At 43.0% G+C, this 16,822-nt stretch overlaps 1 protein-coding gene across 6 annotated transcripts in view; it reads right to left on the bottom strand.

Moving 5' to 3' along the window:
• The window catches only part of MED14 (mediator complex subunit 14), a 130,788-nt gene extending 114,301 nt beyond the window's left edge, over nucleotides 1-16,487 (bottom strand). For 4 of the 6 annotated variants that reach the window (XM_070750552.1, XM_070750556.1, XM_070750554.1 and 1 more), the window contains exons 1-5: nucleotides 16,127-16,487; nucleotides 15,302-15,328; nucleotides 13,816-13,921; nucleotides 10,490-10,663; nucleotides 9,535-9,664 (exon numbers count right to left, since the gene is read on the bottom strand). In XM_070750552.1, coding sequence (XP_070606653.1) covers nucleotides 9,535-9,664; nucleotides 10,490-10,663; nucleotides 13,816-13,921; nucleotides 15,302-15,328; nucleotides 16,127-16,308 — 619 coding nt within the window. In that variant the 5' untranslated portion in view covers nucleotides 16,309-16,487. The remainder of the gene's footprint in view (nucleotides 1-9,534; nucleotides 9,665-10,489; nucleotides 10,664-13,815; nucleotides 13,922-15,301; nucleotides 15,329-16,126) is intronic. The other 2 variants (XM_070750555.1, XM_070750558.1) reach the window with 1 other exon arrangement.
• Between the last annotated feature and the right edge of the window lie 335 nt (nucleotides 16,488-16,822).

Below are 16,822 nucleotides of genomic sequence, written 5' to 3'. Positions count from 1 at the left end.
GATGACACATATTCACATCCACTACTAGTTAGACCAAGTTAGGATCCAAAAGCCTGCAGAGTCAGTGAACAGATTCTGCTATCGGTAGATGCATGTATTGCTACTTTTCCAAGGCCACAAAGGCCATTCATCTTCAACCATTTTTAATTATATTCAATTTGTCTATTTCTGCCTCCTCCAGGCCATCACAGTGCAATTGGAGAAATCACAGGGAGGGTGGAGGCCTGTTTCCTCCCAGGAGATTCCTAGAGAGGCCCCACAGAGGCTCCTCCCCACCTTTTCCGGTCCTGTTTCCTCCCAGGAGATTCCTAGAGAGGCCCCATGGAGGCTTCTCCCTGCCTTTTCCGGTTACAGTTTCAGAGGTTTGGGTTTGTAAGTAGAAAATGGTTTTGAGAAGAGGCAAAAAAATCTTGAATACCCAGTTCTTATCTAGAAAGGTCTGTAAGTGGAGGCGTTCTTAGGTAGAGGTACCACTGTGTGTGTGTGTGTGTGTGTGTGTGTGTGTGTGTGTGTGTGTATGTATGTTGGTCTTGGCATATTCGGGTTTCTTCCCGTGTAGGATTTGGAACCCGAATATGCCAAGACCGTCATACCTGTACCCGTGAAAATCTACGAAAACAAATATATATGTATGTATGTATGTATGTACGTATGTATGTATGTATGTATGTATGTAGATTGTTCTGAGTTCGGGTTTTGCTCCGTGTAATATTTTGAGTGTCTATGCGACGTTTCGGTGAAATCACATTCACCATCATATTTACAGCAGCACAAAGCTTATAACTTCAGCCTGATGATGGTGAATGTGATTTCACCGAAACTTCGCATAGAAACTCAAAATATTACACGGGGCAAAACCCGAACTCAGAACAAACTACATACATATACCCGTGAAAATCTACGAAAACATATATATATGTGTGTGTGTGTGTGTGTGTGTGTGTGTAATAGTCATATTAAGGCAGGGGTCCCCAAACTTTTTACACAGGGGGCCAGTTCACTGTCCCTCAGACTGTTGGAGGGCCGGACTATAAAAAAACAAATCCCTCTGCACACTGCACATACCTTATTTTAACATAAAAAAACAAAATGGGAATGTACTATTTAGAGGGAGGGAAGAAGTCTGAAATTCATACATGTTTATGTTTTGTTTTTAATTTTCTTTTGTTAACATCTGATTGGCTATACAAGGTTTTATTGGTTTATAGAAAATGTATAAAAATATTTATAGAAAAATATATAAAGAAGGAAGCACTTTGGCATAATGATTAATAACTTAGAAATATAATTGGTGGTGTACTTTTTGAAGGAACATTAAGAAGGGAATTTAATTAAAAGAAAAGTATGTACCTGGATGACAACATTAGAAAAAAAACTTTTGCAACTTTTTTGATGATTGATATTAGTTATTGACAAAATACCACATTTTATTCAGGGAAAATTAGATGGTACATTGTATTGTTTGAATGTATGTTGAGAGAAAAATTTTAAAAAAATATACCCCCCCCCAAAAAAAAGTATTTCCTTCCTCCGCCCTTCCATTCATTTCATTCTTCCTTCCTTCCTTCCTTGTTCCCTCCATTTCTTCTTCCTTCCTTCCTTTTCCTGCCATTTCTCCTTCTTTCCCTCTCTCCCTCCTTCCCACTTCTCTCTTCCCTCTCCCTTTTTTTCCTTCTTTCTCATTTGTTTTGTTTCCCTCTCCCTCGTTCTTTCCCTCCATCATTTTCTCATTTTTCTCTTTTTCTCTCTCACATTCCCTCCCCCTCACCTTTTTTCTCTCCCTCTCTCTCTTGATTTCTTTTTCTCTCTCTCTCCTTTTCTTCTCTCTTCATTCCTCTCTTCTTTTTTTTCCTGCCCTGCAACACGCCGCGGGGCAGTCGGCTGCAAGCAGAAGCTCCCAAGACAGTGGCACCGACGTCGGGTCGCAGTACATTGCTGGCGCTGCGCTGGGCATGGACACGGGGCTGGCACTGGCCCGCTGACTGGCCCAGGACGGAGGTGCCAGCCCCATGCCTATTGCAGCACCAGCAATGTACGGCGTCCTGCAACACATCAAGCCGCCGGTGCCTTGCAGCCAACCGCCCCCTTACGACTACTGCTGTGCCCTCCCGCTTGACCCACGCTGCGCCACCTTCGTGGCTTGCCCTGCTGCCCCGCGCCCACCAGAGCTCCCGGTGCGGCCGAAGCGCGGGGCGGAGTAGGTGGCGGCGGCTGCTTCAGGCCCGCCCTTGAGCTGAGCTTCCTTTGGCTTCCTTCGAGGCAAAAGCTGCAAAGCTCACCTGCCGCCTCAAAGGAAGCCAAAAGAAGCTCAGCTCAACGAGGACCGGGTGTTGGTCCCTTGAAGCTGCCACCGCTGCCGCCGCCCACTGCAGAGATCCCTTCGCCCGAACGGAGGCGGCGGGCTCAAGGGACCAAGAGCCGGTCTTTCTCGGCGCTGAATTGTTGCAGCCTCAGCCTCCGGGCGAAGGGATCTCCTCAAGCAACGCAGCTCCGAAAAGGACCGGCTCTTGGTCCCTTGAACCCGCCGCCGCCTCCATTCAGGCGAAGGGATCTCCGCAGTGGGCGGCGGAGGCGGTGGTGGCGGCGGCGGGAGCTTCAAGGGACCAAGAGCCGGTCCTCGTTGAGCTGAGCTTCCTTTGGCTTCCTTCGAGGCGGCAGGTGAGCTTTGCAGCTTTGCCCCGAAGGAAGCCAAAGGAAGCTCAGCTCGGGGGCAGGCCTGAAGCAGCCGCCGCCGCCTACTCCGCCCCACGCTTCGGCCGCGCCGGGGCCAAGTAAGCCGAGGCTAGGCCCGTCGCCCCCGGCTCCAAGCGCGGGGCCTGGGCGGCGGGCAACCATAGGGAGGGCCTCCCCGTCGCCTGGCCGGGACGGTGTGCCCGTTAACAATTTAGTGCACGGGGGTCCTGATGGCTTGTTTACTGCCCCCTCCAGACGCTCTTGCAGGGCTTCCAGGCTCCCTGCGGGGCAGCGAAGAAGCAAAGAAGTCTTCGGAGAGGGGCGGCATACAAATCCAAATAATTAATAAATAAATAAATAAATAAATAAATAATAAAAATAAAAAAATAAATAAAAAGGCAGCACTCTCCGGTTCTCTCTCTCCCTCTCTTTCTTGCTTTATTTTTCTCTCTCAGTCCCTTTTTATGTCTCCCTCTTTCTCTCTCTCCCTCTCCGCAGCAGACCCCCCCCCCCCGCAACACCAAAAGTGCCCAAACGCGCGCAAACCTCACCGGTGCAAAAAAAAAAAAAAGCAAAAAAGCGGCACTGGAGGGACCAAGACGGTCTGCAACTGAGTGTCTGGAGGAGGAGGCGGAAAGCCAGGGGGCGGGGAGGAAAGCAATTGGCTAATTTCTTTCTCGCCTTTAGGGAGAGGAACTGTTGCTGCTCTGCCATAGGGTGCTTTCCTCCCCGCCCCCTGGCTTTCCTCTTCCTTGCCGCCGCCAGACGCTCAGCAGCAGAGTGGAGGGGAGATTCGGGAACTTAGTATATTATATATGGTAAAATCTTGTACGCTGCTGCGGGCCGGGTAAATAGCCTCAGCGGGCCGCATCCGGCCCGTGGGCCGTAGTTTGGGGACCGCTGTATTAAGGGATATGTGTTATAACATATGTTTGGATGTAGAAATAGAGTAAAGATGCTTAAAGGAGGTGGAGTGGGCGACTGAAGTCGGTGTATGGATGGCTCATCTTTTCTCCCCCAGATGGAGGAGGAAGTGATGGAGAGGAGGAAAATCTGCTGATGAAGGAAGGGGGACATGATATATGTTTATGGGTAGTTAAGAGGCTTTTTATGTTTTGGGGTACCATATTTTTCAGTGTATAAGACGCACCTTTTTACTGAAAAAGAGGGCTTTAAAAATTGGGTGCGTCTTATTCATCGGATGCTGCCAAGGCCGCCCGGCAGCTCGGCCCCAGGAATGGGCAGGGTGCCGGGCGTAGCACCAGCAGTCTCTCTTTCCAGGCGGCTGCCCAGGGCCTCGAGCTAGCAGGGACAAGGCGGGCGCGCCGCTCAAGTTAGCCAGTCCCGGCGGAGGCAGCAGCTCTGGTGGCTTTTGTTTGAGGAGCAAGAATGTCGGCCCCTGCCCAGCCCCTGCCACAGCCGCTCACCCAGCCTAGCCCGCCACCCAACAACATGATGAGGTGGGGGGCGGGCTGATGGAGCCAAGCCTCCTTGAGCCGGACAATCAAGGCTGCCCCACAAGCCTTCTCCACCAGCTGGAACCCCTGCCCGCTTCTCCTCAGCTGCCAACACATGCCCTGCCTCACTTGCCTGCCAGCGGACGTTTCTCACGGGGTCCCTGCTGACAAACAAACACCCAGTTTGGATGCCCGTGGCGATTAGCCACCCCCATCTGAACTGGAGAGTGACAGCAGGGACCCTGTGAGAAACATCCACCGCCAAGCAAGTGAGGCAGGGCGCATGGTGGCAGCTGAGATGTAGGCGGGCGACCCCTTGGCGCTCTGTATATCCAGCTGGTGGAGAAGGCCTGCGGGGCTGCCTTGATCGTCCGGCGCTAGGAGGCTCGGCTCCATCAATCGCCACCCCAATCTTCTGTCTTCCGGGGTGCAGTGAGGCAGGTGAGGTGGGCGCACGCGACGGCAGCTGCAGAGAAGCGGGCAGGTGTCCCTCAGTGCTCTGTGCATCCAACGGGTTGCATTGGAGAGCAACATGCCCCCTCCCACGAGAGGGAGGGTGGTAGATAAGAAAGGCAAACCCTGAAACTTTTGAGCAGACAAGACGTTTTAGCTTTTCTGCTCAAAAAGGCTTTTGAGGAAGCCAGAGGGAAGGAGAAGGGAGAGGATTGCAGCAGTTAAACTGCGCAACAGAGAGCAACGGACCCTGTGTGTGTGTGTGTGTGTAGTGTTATCCTCCAGCCAAAACCCTTCTCGCATGACTGGTGGAGGAATTCTGGGAATTGAAGTCCACTAGTCTTAAAACTGTCAAGTTTGAAGACCCCCGAGTTAGGGGTTAGAAGTGCAAGGGTCTTCAAACCTGGCAAGATTAAGGCTTGTGGACTTACAACTCCCACTCCTAAAGTAGTATGACTGGTGGAGGAATTCTGGGAGTTGAAGTCCACAAGCTTGAAGTCATTGAAACTATTAAGGTAGAAGTTTGTAAAAAGTGTACATGGTTTTAAAAAGTATACATAATTTTAAAAAGTATACATGTTGTAAAAAGTATTCTGCTACACTGGTATTATAATACCCGGGTTTGGGGGTGTGCTAGCGAGCCCCTCATGTCGGCGGGGATGTTTTAAAACACCCGCGCGACTTTCCAATGAGTCCCGAAGACAACGCGTTTGTCTTCGGGACTCATTGGAAAGTCGCGCGGGTGTTTTAAAACATCCCCGCCGACATGGGAGGCTCGCTAGCACACCCCCGAACCCCCAAGTTGGGGGTGTGCTAGCGAGCCCCTCATGTCGGCGGGGATGTTTTAAAACACCCGCGCGACTTTCCAATGAGTCCCGAAGACAACGCGTTTGTCTTCGGGACTCATTGGAAAGTCGCGCGGGTGTTTTAAAACATCCCCGCCGACATGGGAGGCTCGCTAGCACACCCCCGAACCCCCAACCCGGGTTTGGGGGTGTGCTAGCGAGCCCCTCATGTCGGCGGGGATGTTTTAAAACACCCGCGCGACTTTCCAATGAGTCCCGAAGACAACGCGTTTGTCTTCGGGACTCATTGGAAAGTCGCGCGGGTGTTTTAAAACATCCCCGCCGACATGGGAGGCTCGCTAGCACACCCCCGAACCTCCAACCCGGGTTTGGGGGTGTGCTAGCGAGCCCCTCATGTCGGCGGGGATGTTTTAAAACACCCGCGCGACTTTCCAATGAGTCCCGAAGACAACGCGTTTGTCTTCGGGACTCATTGGAAAGTCGCGCGGGTGTTTTAAAACATCCCCGCCGACATGGGAGGCTCGCTAGCACACCCCCGAACCCCCAACCCGGGTTTGGGGGTGTGCTAGCGAGCCCCTCATGTCGGCGGGGATGTTTTAAAACACCCGCGCGACTTTCCAATGAGTCCCGAAGACAACGCGTTTGTCTTCGGGACTCATTGGAAAGTCGCGCGGGTGTTTTAAAACATCCCCGCCGACATGGGAGGCTCGCTAGCACACCCCCGAACCTCCAACCCGGGTTTGGGGGTGTGCTAGCGAGCCCCTCATGTCGGCGGGGATGTTTTAAAACACCCGCGCGACTTTCCAATGAGTCCCGAAGACAACGCGTTTGTCTTCGGGACTCATTGGAAAGTCGCGCGGGTGTTTTAAAACATCCCCGCCGACATGGGAGGCTCGCTAGCACACCCCCGAACCCCCAACCCGGGTTTGGGGGTGTGCTAGCGAGCCCCTCATGTCGGCGGGGATGTTTTAAAACACCCGCGCGACTTTCCAATGAGTCCCGAAGACAACGCGTTTGTCTTCGGGACTCATTGGAAAGTCGCGCGGGTGTTTTAAAACGTCCCCGCCGGCATGGGGGGCTTCCTAGCTGCCCCCCAAACCCAGGTTGGGGGTCCGGGGGGTGCTGGTAAGCCCCCCATGCCGGTGGCGACGTCGCGCCGCCCCCAATCTTCGGCTCCTCGCTAGCGGGCAGGCAGGCGGCTCCTCGCTAGCGGGCAGGCAGGCGAGAGCTAGCGCCAGCGAACAGCTTGTCCGCGCTCGCTCTGGCCGCGAGAATGAACGGTGTGGGCGGGCGAAGGGCGGGCGGCGAGGAGTTTGCGTGGGCGGTGGGGAAACTCCTTGCTGATGCCCGCTGCTCGCCCTCTCGCCAGCAAGAGGGGGAAGACCCAGGGAAGCCGCCCAGCAGCTGATCTGCCGGGCACCATCTACGCATGCGTGCCCATAGAAAAAAGGGCACGCATGGGCAGATGGTGTTTTGACTTCCGGGTTGAAAAATCGCGAATTACCCTGTTCGCAATGGTCGGGGACGCAATAACCGGGGGATCACTGTACTGTGATTGGAGAAAAATAAAATAAAAAATTATTTGCCAATTAAAAAAAAGAAAAGGTTCAAAGTAATAAACTATATTTATATTTAAACAGGGAATTTTATGAAAATAGCAATAACAATTCTAGAATGCTGGCTAGAGCCACACAAGCTAAAAAGGTAAAAAGCCTGATTGGAGTAATAAAGAATGAGGGGGGCAGGATACAAATCCAAACAAACAAACAAACAAACAAACGTGAAAGATATGATGAGGGAAAAATTGTTGATATTTCAGAAGTTCTTTGAAAAGCTACATAAGGGAAATGACGTAAAAGTGAATGAAAGTTAGGCATATATAGAAAAGAATTTAAATTGTAAAATTCAAGAATACAATAAAGAAATAATGGAATCACAAATAGAAAAGGTAATAGTGGAAGTTATTAATAAACTGAAAAGTAAGGCACCAGGGTTAGATGGACTAGGAGTAGAATACCATAAAAATTTTAAAGGGCTCTTGGTGCTGAAGATTAAGATAATGTTTAATAAAATAATGGAAGGGGAAATATTCCATGTCCCTGGAAACAATCCTTGATAATATTGACAGTGAAACTAGATAAAGATCATACAAACTCAGGACCGTATAGACCAGTGATGGTGACCTTTTTTTGGTTAATGTGCCAAAAGGGTGTGTGGATGTGCTAGCATGCATGCATGTGCCCACAGCCCTTCCCTCCCTCACACACCACACGTTGCCCACGTGTATGCGCACAGGCCTCACTAAAGCCTGAAATGTGAAAAAAACTGCCAAACCGGATGTTTGGAAAAGCAGACTTGCAGTTTGCCTGTTGTGATGTTTTTTGCACTCCGGAGAGTTCAGGAAAGATTCCTGAAGCCCTGAAGTGCAAAAAACAGCCCATCAGGCAAACCAGAAATCCATTTTTCCGAACTTCCGGTTTGCCCATTGGGCTGTTTTTTGCACTCCAGAGCGCCCCAGAGTGCAAAAAAAATAGCCCAAAGGACAAACTGGAAGTACAGAAAACTTCCAGTTTGCCCGTTGTGCTGCCTTTTGTACTCTGGGGCTCCAGAAAGCTTCCCTAAACCCTCCAGAGTGCAAAAAATAGCAGAATGGACAAACTGGAAGTTCATTTTGTGAACTTCCGGTTTGTCCATTTGGTGGGTTTTTTTGCACTTCAGGGATTTATAGAATTTTCTTCCCTGAAGCAATGGAGGATGAAACAGCCTTTCCCAAGGCCGAAAATCAGCCAGCTAGCAAACGCATGCATGCTGGAACCGACATAGGACAACATCTCGCATGCTCTCCTATGTGGCATGCATGCCATTGGCTTGCCATCACAGATATAAACCAATATCCCTTATTAATCATAATGCTAAGATTTTTACAGCAATATTGGCAAATAGATTGAATATATTTATAGAGAGCTATATTAAAAATGACCAGTGTAGAATTATAAGAAGTCAACAAATGTCAGACTAAGATTGAATAAGAAGGATTTAAATAGATATTATATAAAAAATCAAAAATTAAAGGCAGGTGTATTAGCATTTGATATATTTAAGGCCTTTGATTGTGTGGAATAGCCCACATTGAAGATATTAATAGAGAAGTTAGGTTTTTGGAAAAAAATTATACGAGTGATAAATCAATTATATTCAGAGAATAAAGCAAGTATAGATATAATTGATGGTGTTACAGAAACAATAACCTTAAGCCGGGGAACAAGATAGGGTTTCCCTCTATTCCCAGTTTTATTTGCATTATTGATGGAGGTTTTGGGAAATGCAATTAAGGAAGGCATTATAAAAACAATGTTGATGGAAGACAAAGGAATAAATCTATTCAAAAATATATGTTTTTTTGGAGGGAATGTGGGCACAATGGAATATATTGTATATCTTTTAGTTGTTATAGAAGAAGAATTATAAGGGGAAAATGGTCTTGGGGTACACTGTAATATTTGTATTTTTTGCTCTCTTTTTTTGTATTTAGACGTACAGTGGTACCTCGGTTCTCCACCACAATTTGTTCTGGAAGTGTGGTCAAGAACCGATTTGGTTGAGAACCGAAACAATTTAAAATAAATTCCCCTCCTCAGTTGTCTCTCCCTCTAGCTTGCCTGCTTCCGTCCCCGTATCTCTCTCTCTCTCTCTCTCTCTCTCTGTAGCTTGCTGGCTTCTGTGTTCAGTTCTCTCACTCGCCCGCTTCTGTCCCTGTCTCTCTCTCTCTCTCTCTCTGTAGCTTGCCAGCTTCTGTCTTCAGCTCTCTCGAGTGTTCGAGTTCAAAATATTTGTTCGGATTTCAAGGCAAAAGTTTCTTGAATTTCCTGGTCGAATACCGATTTCTTCGAACTGAGAAGCGTTCGAAAACCGAGGTACCACTGTATATGTATATAAATATCATTTGTATTTTTAAAAAATATTTTACAAAAGCTCATCAGCTGGCAATCTATTAATTTAGAAACTTAACTCAGAAAGAAACAAATTATTTTTTGACATCAAAATTTGGAGATATATATCAATAAAGGTTCCCATATCATTCATTCTTTGGCTTTTTTCAGAGTTTAAGTCCTGTATTTAATACAATAAGTAATTTCAGTTCTTACCTACTGTAAGGTTAGCCAGCTGTGGTGGAAGATCTGTGGTTACTAGTCGGTGGCGGAGAATCTGATTTAACTGATGCAACGTTGTTTGTTTCTCAATTTTTGTTATTGGATCAGGAGGAATTATTTTATCCTGTTGCAAATAAGTGAATTTTAAAACCATACCAATTTAATTTACTTTGCATTTCAGTAGGAAACACATATGATAAAATTTCAAGGTCGACCTTGGCATTCATATTATAGGCTAATATTAGTCATGAGTCTAATACTAGGCTTAGCTAAAATATTTACAATAATGAACAAGAGAAATTCCGTGAATTGTTATTAGAACCAGTAAATATGGAAATTAGGATATACTGAGCATGAGATTACAGAATTGTAAACCCAACTAAACCAGTACAAAGTATATTATATCATAAAACTAAATCATTTAATTAGAAATTAAGTAATCATAGTCAACATAATTAACAACTAAATAATACTAGAATGATTATTTAAAAGAATATAATATGCTCAAAAAGCAGTAATCTTATTCAAATGCTCTCAAAATTAAAAATGAAGTTACTTTAAACTATTCATCCACAATAACCAGAGAATATCGTAAAATCTAGCCTAATACAAAGTTCTGGAGAAATTTACAAAGTACTATTTTATTTATATATTAAACAAATTACATGGCTGCCCAACTTATATACAGTAAGTCTGGGCAGCTTACAATATTAAAATAGTTTAAGTTGGCCTAATGATAATATTAATGTTGTATTTAATAGTGAGCAATTAGCATGTAATCAGCAAGGTGACTTAAGATCAATGACAAATATTTGGCATATATTTTTCAGTGTACCTTCTAATAACTAAAACTATTTTTAAAAGGCTACATTCAAAAATGACACAAAGCTATGAAGAAAACTACACTTGCAATAATGTGGGAAGTCATTATAATTGCAAAGTAATTTACCCGTATACATGTTGGCAATCGTGGATATGACCCAGTTGTCAGCACGTCGATAGCATATGGAATAGCAAAGTTTGGCAGACGGGCATGAACCAAAGCATCTCGGGCTAGTGAGGCTAATCGATCAGCAGTGTCCACAAACAGAATAGCTTGTTGATCTAAAAAGCTTGATATCATCTGTTAAAATATATATATACAGAGCTGAAGGGATTGGATACTGTAGCCTAGAGGATAATTCTCTGCCTTACAAGGCAAAGGTTGCAGGTTCAAGTCCCAGTGGGTATGGCTAGCTGATGAGGCCAAAATAAGGCCGAAATAGATCTATCCTAGTCTCCCTTAATTTTCAAATTCAGCTTAAACATGTGATATATATATATATATATATATATATATATGTTTTCGTAGATTTATATATATATACACACACACACATACATATACAAACATACATAAATACCTACATACACACACACACACACACACACACATATAATATAAATCTAATAATATTATAATAATATAATATAATATAATAATATAAAACAATATACAGTGATACCTTGTCTTACGAACTTAATTGGTTCCAGGACGAGGTTCATAGGGTGAAAAGTTCGTAAGACGAAACAATGTTTCCCATAGGAATCAATGGAAAAGCGATTAATGCGTGCAAGCCCAAAATTCACCCCTTTTGCCAGCCGAAGCACCCGTTTTTGCGCTCCTGGGATTCCCGAGGCTCCCCTCCATGGGAAACCCCACCTCCAGACTTCCGTGTTTTTGCCATCCCAACAGGGGAAATCCCAGCATCGCAAAAACAGGCACTTCGCTGGCAACAGAAGTCCGGAGGTGGGGTTTCCCAGCGAGGGAATCCTCAGCGAAATCGCAGCATCGTAAAAACACCTAAGTCCTTGAAACCCCATCTCCAGACTTCAGTGTTTTTGTGATGCTGCGATTGTGATACTGCAAAAAAACTTAAACCCCAGGTTCATATCTCGAAAAGTTCATATGACGAGGGGTTTGTAAGACAAGGTATCACTGTGTTACAATAAAATACAATACGAGAGAGAGAGAGATCTTGCTCTAATTATTTATTATTAACTTATCTCTAAAGTTCCCACAAAGCCCAACTATTTGTAATTCAGCTATTCCAAAAGTCAAGATTTATGGTGAAATAAATATTGGAGTCATTATAAGAAAATGCATTACTATTTATATTAATCTTATACATTATATTTCTTAAGTAAATACACTAATCATATTTAAAAAGTACAGTAGTTGGATGCACAAGATTATGCATTTGCGAGACAATATGGGAATTAATTATTGAAGAACTATGGAAAAAGAAGAAGAAGAACCTATTCAAGAAATATCTGTATAGTTATCTGGCAATATAGCTTGTCCAAGCAGCACTACTACTACTATTCATGCATGGGTTGACTTGTCTAAGGAATCAAGGAAGCAGTGGCACAGAATTATGACAGTTGATAGCTTTACTGTTTAAACTGAGAAGGGCAGGGGATCCCATACTGAGAAAACCCTGGCTTCTACCAAAGCAGACAGCCAAACCAGGGAATGTACGAGTGTTTCCCCAAGTGTGGAAAGGAATAAAAACTGTGTCTAGTGAGTAAGAGCTGAAGTAGAAATAAAAAACAAAAGCCTATATGAACCAATGCTATTGTGGTATCTTTATTAGAGTACAGATAGTCCTCAACTTACAACCACAATTGAACCCAAACTTTCTTCTGCTGTACCTGGTCACATTTATAAGTGGATCATAAGTTTCCTAACAGACGGGAAGCAGCAGGTGAAGCTAAGCAAAATCACATCAGATACTTGCACAATTAGCACAGGAGGCCCCCAGGGCTGTGTGCTCGCTCCATTTCTCTATATATACCAATGACTGTATCTCAAAAGATCCCTTTGTTAAAGTACTGAAGTTTGCAGATGATACAATAGTGATAGGTCTCATTTGAGACAACAATGAATTTGCATATAGACTGGAGGTTGAACAACCCTTGTAGTGCAACTGGAATAATTTTGAACTAACACACTCAAAACTAGAAATGGTGGTACATTTCAGGATAAACCCTCCTATACTACCACCTCTTACAATACTAGACAATACAGTATCAACAGTAGAGACCTTCAAGTTTCTAGATTCTATCATATCGCAACACTTAAAATGGATACCTAACATCAAAAATGTCATTACAAAAGCACAACAAAGAATGTTATTTCTGCACCAACTGGAAAAACTCAAACTGCCCAAGAAGCTGCTGATTCAGTTCTACAGAGGACTGGTCTGAAGACTGCCACCCACCCCCGCCCACCCACCCCCCACCCCCACCCCAGTATATACTCTCTGAAGCACCCTGCGACCAAAGGCCACCTCCATCTCCACTGATGCAAAAGCGTCTAGCTTGTACTGTCTAATGAAGGGAGATGAAGTGGTCCAGGTGCCACCCTGCACACCTCTTCAAATGAAGCCTGCGTAGATCAAGCTGCCAATGTAGCTGCACTCCATGTGGAGTAAGCAGTAACACACTCAGGCTTGGGCAGCACCTGCAGATCATATGCCTTAGCAATGGCTGCTCTTATCCAATGACTTATTGTCGAAGAAGAAACTTTAGTACCTATTAGGTTCAGCTGAAAGGAAACAAACAGGGCCTCCATTTTCCTCAGAGTCTCGATACATTTGATAGATGTGGAGAGCCTTCCTAATGTCTAACATGTGCCACTTACATTCCAGATGATGAACCAGATTGGGACCACCAAATAAACTTAGGTTACGTTAGTAAAATCTTGTAATTCTGAAAGTATTTATCTTCTCCGTCCTTTACAGCCCAATAAAATTGGGAAGATTCTTTTCTTAGTCTCTTGGCCCACCCACATTCTTGCTGTCGACTAAGCTGCCTTTTATCTGATCATTCCTTTTGGCTACATCTTGTTGCCCTGTCTCCCAAGGTCAAACTCACAATTACAGGAAGTACAATATATGGACATCTGGAAAAGTGTTTTGGAATGTTACATCTTTCAAGATCTCCTCAAACATTAGCTGAAATCTAAAAATCTGAAAGAAGTAGTATTTTCCTATCTATCTGTGACACCAACTAAAATCTTCTTTTTAAAGAAATAATGTACATGGTATTTTTGCATTTGAAATATTGGTAACCAATACTACTACAGCTATATTATTATTATTATTGTTGTTGTTGTTGTTGTTGTTATTTATATTTGTACGCCGCCCTTCTCCAAAGATTATCTTAACTAGAAGTATTCTATTATTGCTTGCATTATTTCATTGATCATTACTCATGAACACTCAAACTTACCGCACATTTTTCAACTTTCCCAGCATTATTTGCCCATTTTACCAAGGCTAATAATCGGACAAACAGCTGCCGTGTACGACTTGCAAACTGCACTATTTCTATTTTCCTATAAAAAAAACAAAACATAAAAATTACTTAGAAACTATGTAATTAAATTAGTTTGAAAAACAATGGAGATCAAATAAGTTCTACTTATCGACAGCTGTAGAAGGACATATTAGAAAATAATTATAACCAGATAAAATTAATGCTCATCACTGGACTGGGAATGTAGTTGCAGTAACATACAATAAGCATTTTAAGTAAATGCATTGCTGGATTAATTCAGTTCAAAGACTGAATTACAGTATTAATAAACTGTCCCAATATATTTTTCTATTATATAGTTTAAAAGATTTCCTTTATATTTTATCTTCCATCTATTTATCTACAACTTTATTGCAAAGTAGGGTCTGCTTTCAAAAGTATTATCAGTTTCTTAGGTATTCTATAATAAATCAGAACAAGCACTATTTGCCACTAACATAAAAATTTAGCCGCATCATATATTTAAGTTTACATTTAAACCTAAACAATTATCTTATATTGTTACGCCGGGCGTCACGGTACAAGCCCCAATTAAGTCTGAAGTGGAAATTCAAACACACACTCTCTTGCCAAGTAAACAAAGGCAGTTTATCACAAAGGAAAAATACAGTGCATTTTTCCATTTTCTTTCTACTATTGTAAAGTTTAAATCCTCCTGGTCTTGGTTTTAAAAACAAATATTATTATAATATTTTATAATAATATTTTTATTTTTATTTTAGAGAGTTTCTGGCATAAATGTCTAATCCAGAGGTCTTCAAACCTGGCAACTTTAAGACTTGTGGACTTCAACTCCCAGAAATTTCCAATTCTGGTAGTTGAAGTCCACAAGTCTTAAAGTTGCCAGGTTTGGGGACTCCTGGTCTAATCAATGTTCCTACAGTATTAGAGACACCAAAGACATTTACTATTTAATTAAAACATGCTCTAAAGTATTAAACTGAAATGTAGGGACCAACTTCAAAATCAAATTACATCAATGTATTTACAGTTAAAAACATTTAAAATATATGGGCTGCTTAAACAAGGGTTTCATATTTAATTATGAAAATGTACTGTGGAATCAGACATATCCAATCCGAACATGGACTATGAGAAGTATAAATAAAAGAGAATTTGAAATTGTCAAAGCAGAAATACAGCTTACCTGTTTGTTTCAGGAATGAGTAATGTCAAATGGATTGGAATGAGCTACAATACTTTATCCCAAATGATTAAATAAAACACTGTTCAAGACATATGACTGTTCTGCCTGACTGGGCTATCATATGTGTAAAGCAATCAAATATATTTTGATTTTCAAACAATAAATATTGTTCTACAGCAATATTTCTATAGCTCAACAAAGTTCAACCATCTCTCATTTAGTTGTACAACCATCATAACAATCATTACTCACCTTTCCATATCAGTTTTTCTTGGTAATCTGGTTTTAAAAAGGAAAAAAAATTATGTTATAAAAGATTGCAATACAGTATTAAATTTTAGGCTATAAAAAAATAGCCTCTCGCTATTGTGCCTTACATTTAAAATTATATGCAAATGCTAATGTATTATAAGCCTATATTTTGAAGCTTGATATTTAAATTGTTTATAAAATAAATCTCAATTACACAAATAATAAACACATATACAATACTTTCAGATAAGCATAATTGTTAAAGCTTCAACATTAAGTGAGTCATTTTCTTATGACAATCTTTACACAGAATATATAAAACTGAAAGGTACACTGCACATCTTCAGTTGAATACTTATAGTATCTGTCACGCATCCAAACATATTAAAAACGTTTATTGAATCTAAAATATATATACTATGCAAAAGGATATTGTTACCAAGTTTATACAAACTTAAACTGATGAAATATAATGCCAATATAGGATCTATAGTTTAAATGCTTTTACTTCCTATTCCTAGTCTCCCAGTAATTGCTTCACATAATATAAAATACATAATATAAACTTTTACTGCCATGCTGAAATTTACATTATAGCATAACGGACTCTGTCTCTTAGGCAGCGAAACTCATTTTATTTCTTTTTATTGTGAAAATCAGTTTCGTTACCAGACTCGGAAACTTACGCATCACTACTTTCTGCTCTTTCTCAAAAACTTAACATAGATCACCACCCTCCTCCAAAATGAACAAGAAGTGTCTAAGCAGCAAAGATTTTCCCAAGCACAGCCGGAAAATGAATTATTGCTGGGATACAGGACTCACAGGTCGGCCAGGACAGTGAGCTCGGCATACGTCCGATGCAACAGAAAATCGATGAGAGTGCTGAGTCGGTATCCAGGACTAGCTGCCGCGGTCGCAGTCCCTGGGGGCGGTGGAACCGGAGCCGAAGCGGGCCCACCACCCACCGGGACCAGCTGATGACTCTCCAATTGCACCGGCGCCATCGTTGCAAAATGAGAAGAAACCAACGAAAACCCTTCGCGCTTTCAAAGCTATTTCGCACCCCAAAGATAGGTACCCACTGGCAAAACATCAAGTGTAGAAAAGTGCTCACAACGCACTTTGCTGCACAGCCAGCGCCATGGCTGGCGACAGTGACACCGCCATTGCTAAAAGAGGCGGGGTTAACCACTACACCGGAAGTGATCCGGAGAAAGTGACGGACAGGAAATAATCCCGTCTGGGATTCTATATGTATCATAGATCGTTTCTCATTTTCTTTCTTCTGTTTTGTTTCAACAATAGTTCCACGCTTCCGGGTTCAAAATCTTTGGTTTTATATTCAGGGACAAGAAGTGGGAACAAGAACAAATCCATTTTAATGTAGAAAAGAAATCGTAACATTGTGTTATCGCAAGACCGAGGTAGATGTCATAATTCAATTTAAACATTGCATTATGTAAAGCATAAAGACCCCCTCGACTCGAATTCGATTCCAGACTTCAGGAAGGCATCCGT

The sequence above is a fragment of the Erythrolamprus reginae genome, chromosome 4 (genome assembly GCF_031021105.1).
Source record: "Erythrolamprus reginae isolate rEryReg1 chromosome 4, rEryReg1.hap1, whole genome shotgun sequence".
Lineage (NCBI taxonomy): Eukaryota > Metazoa > Chordata > Lepidosauria > Squamata > Dipsadidae > Erythrolamprus > Erythrolamprus reginae.
The sequence above is the reverse complement of the archived record's forward strand: the minus strand, read 5'-3'. Positions and strand labels throughout refer to the sequence as shown.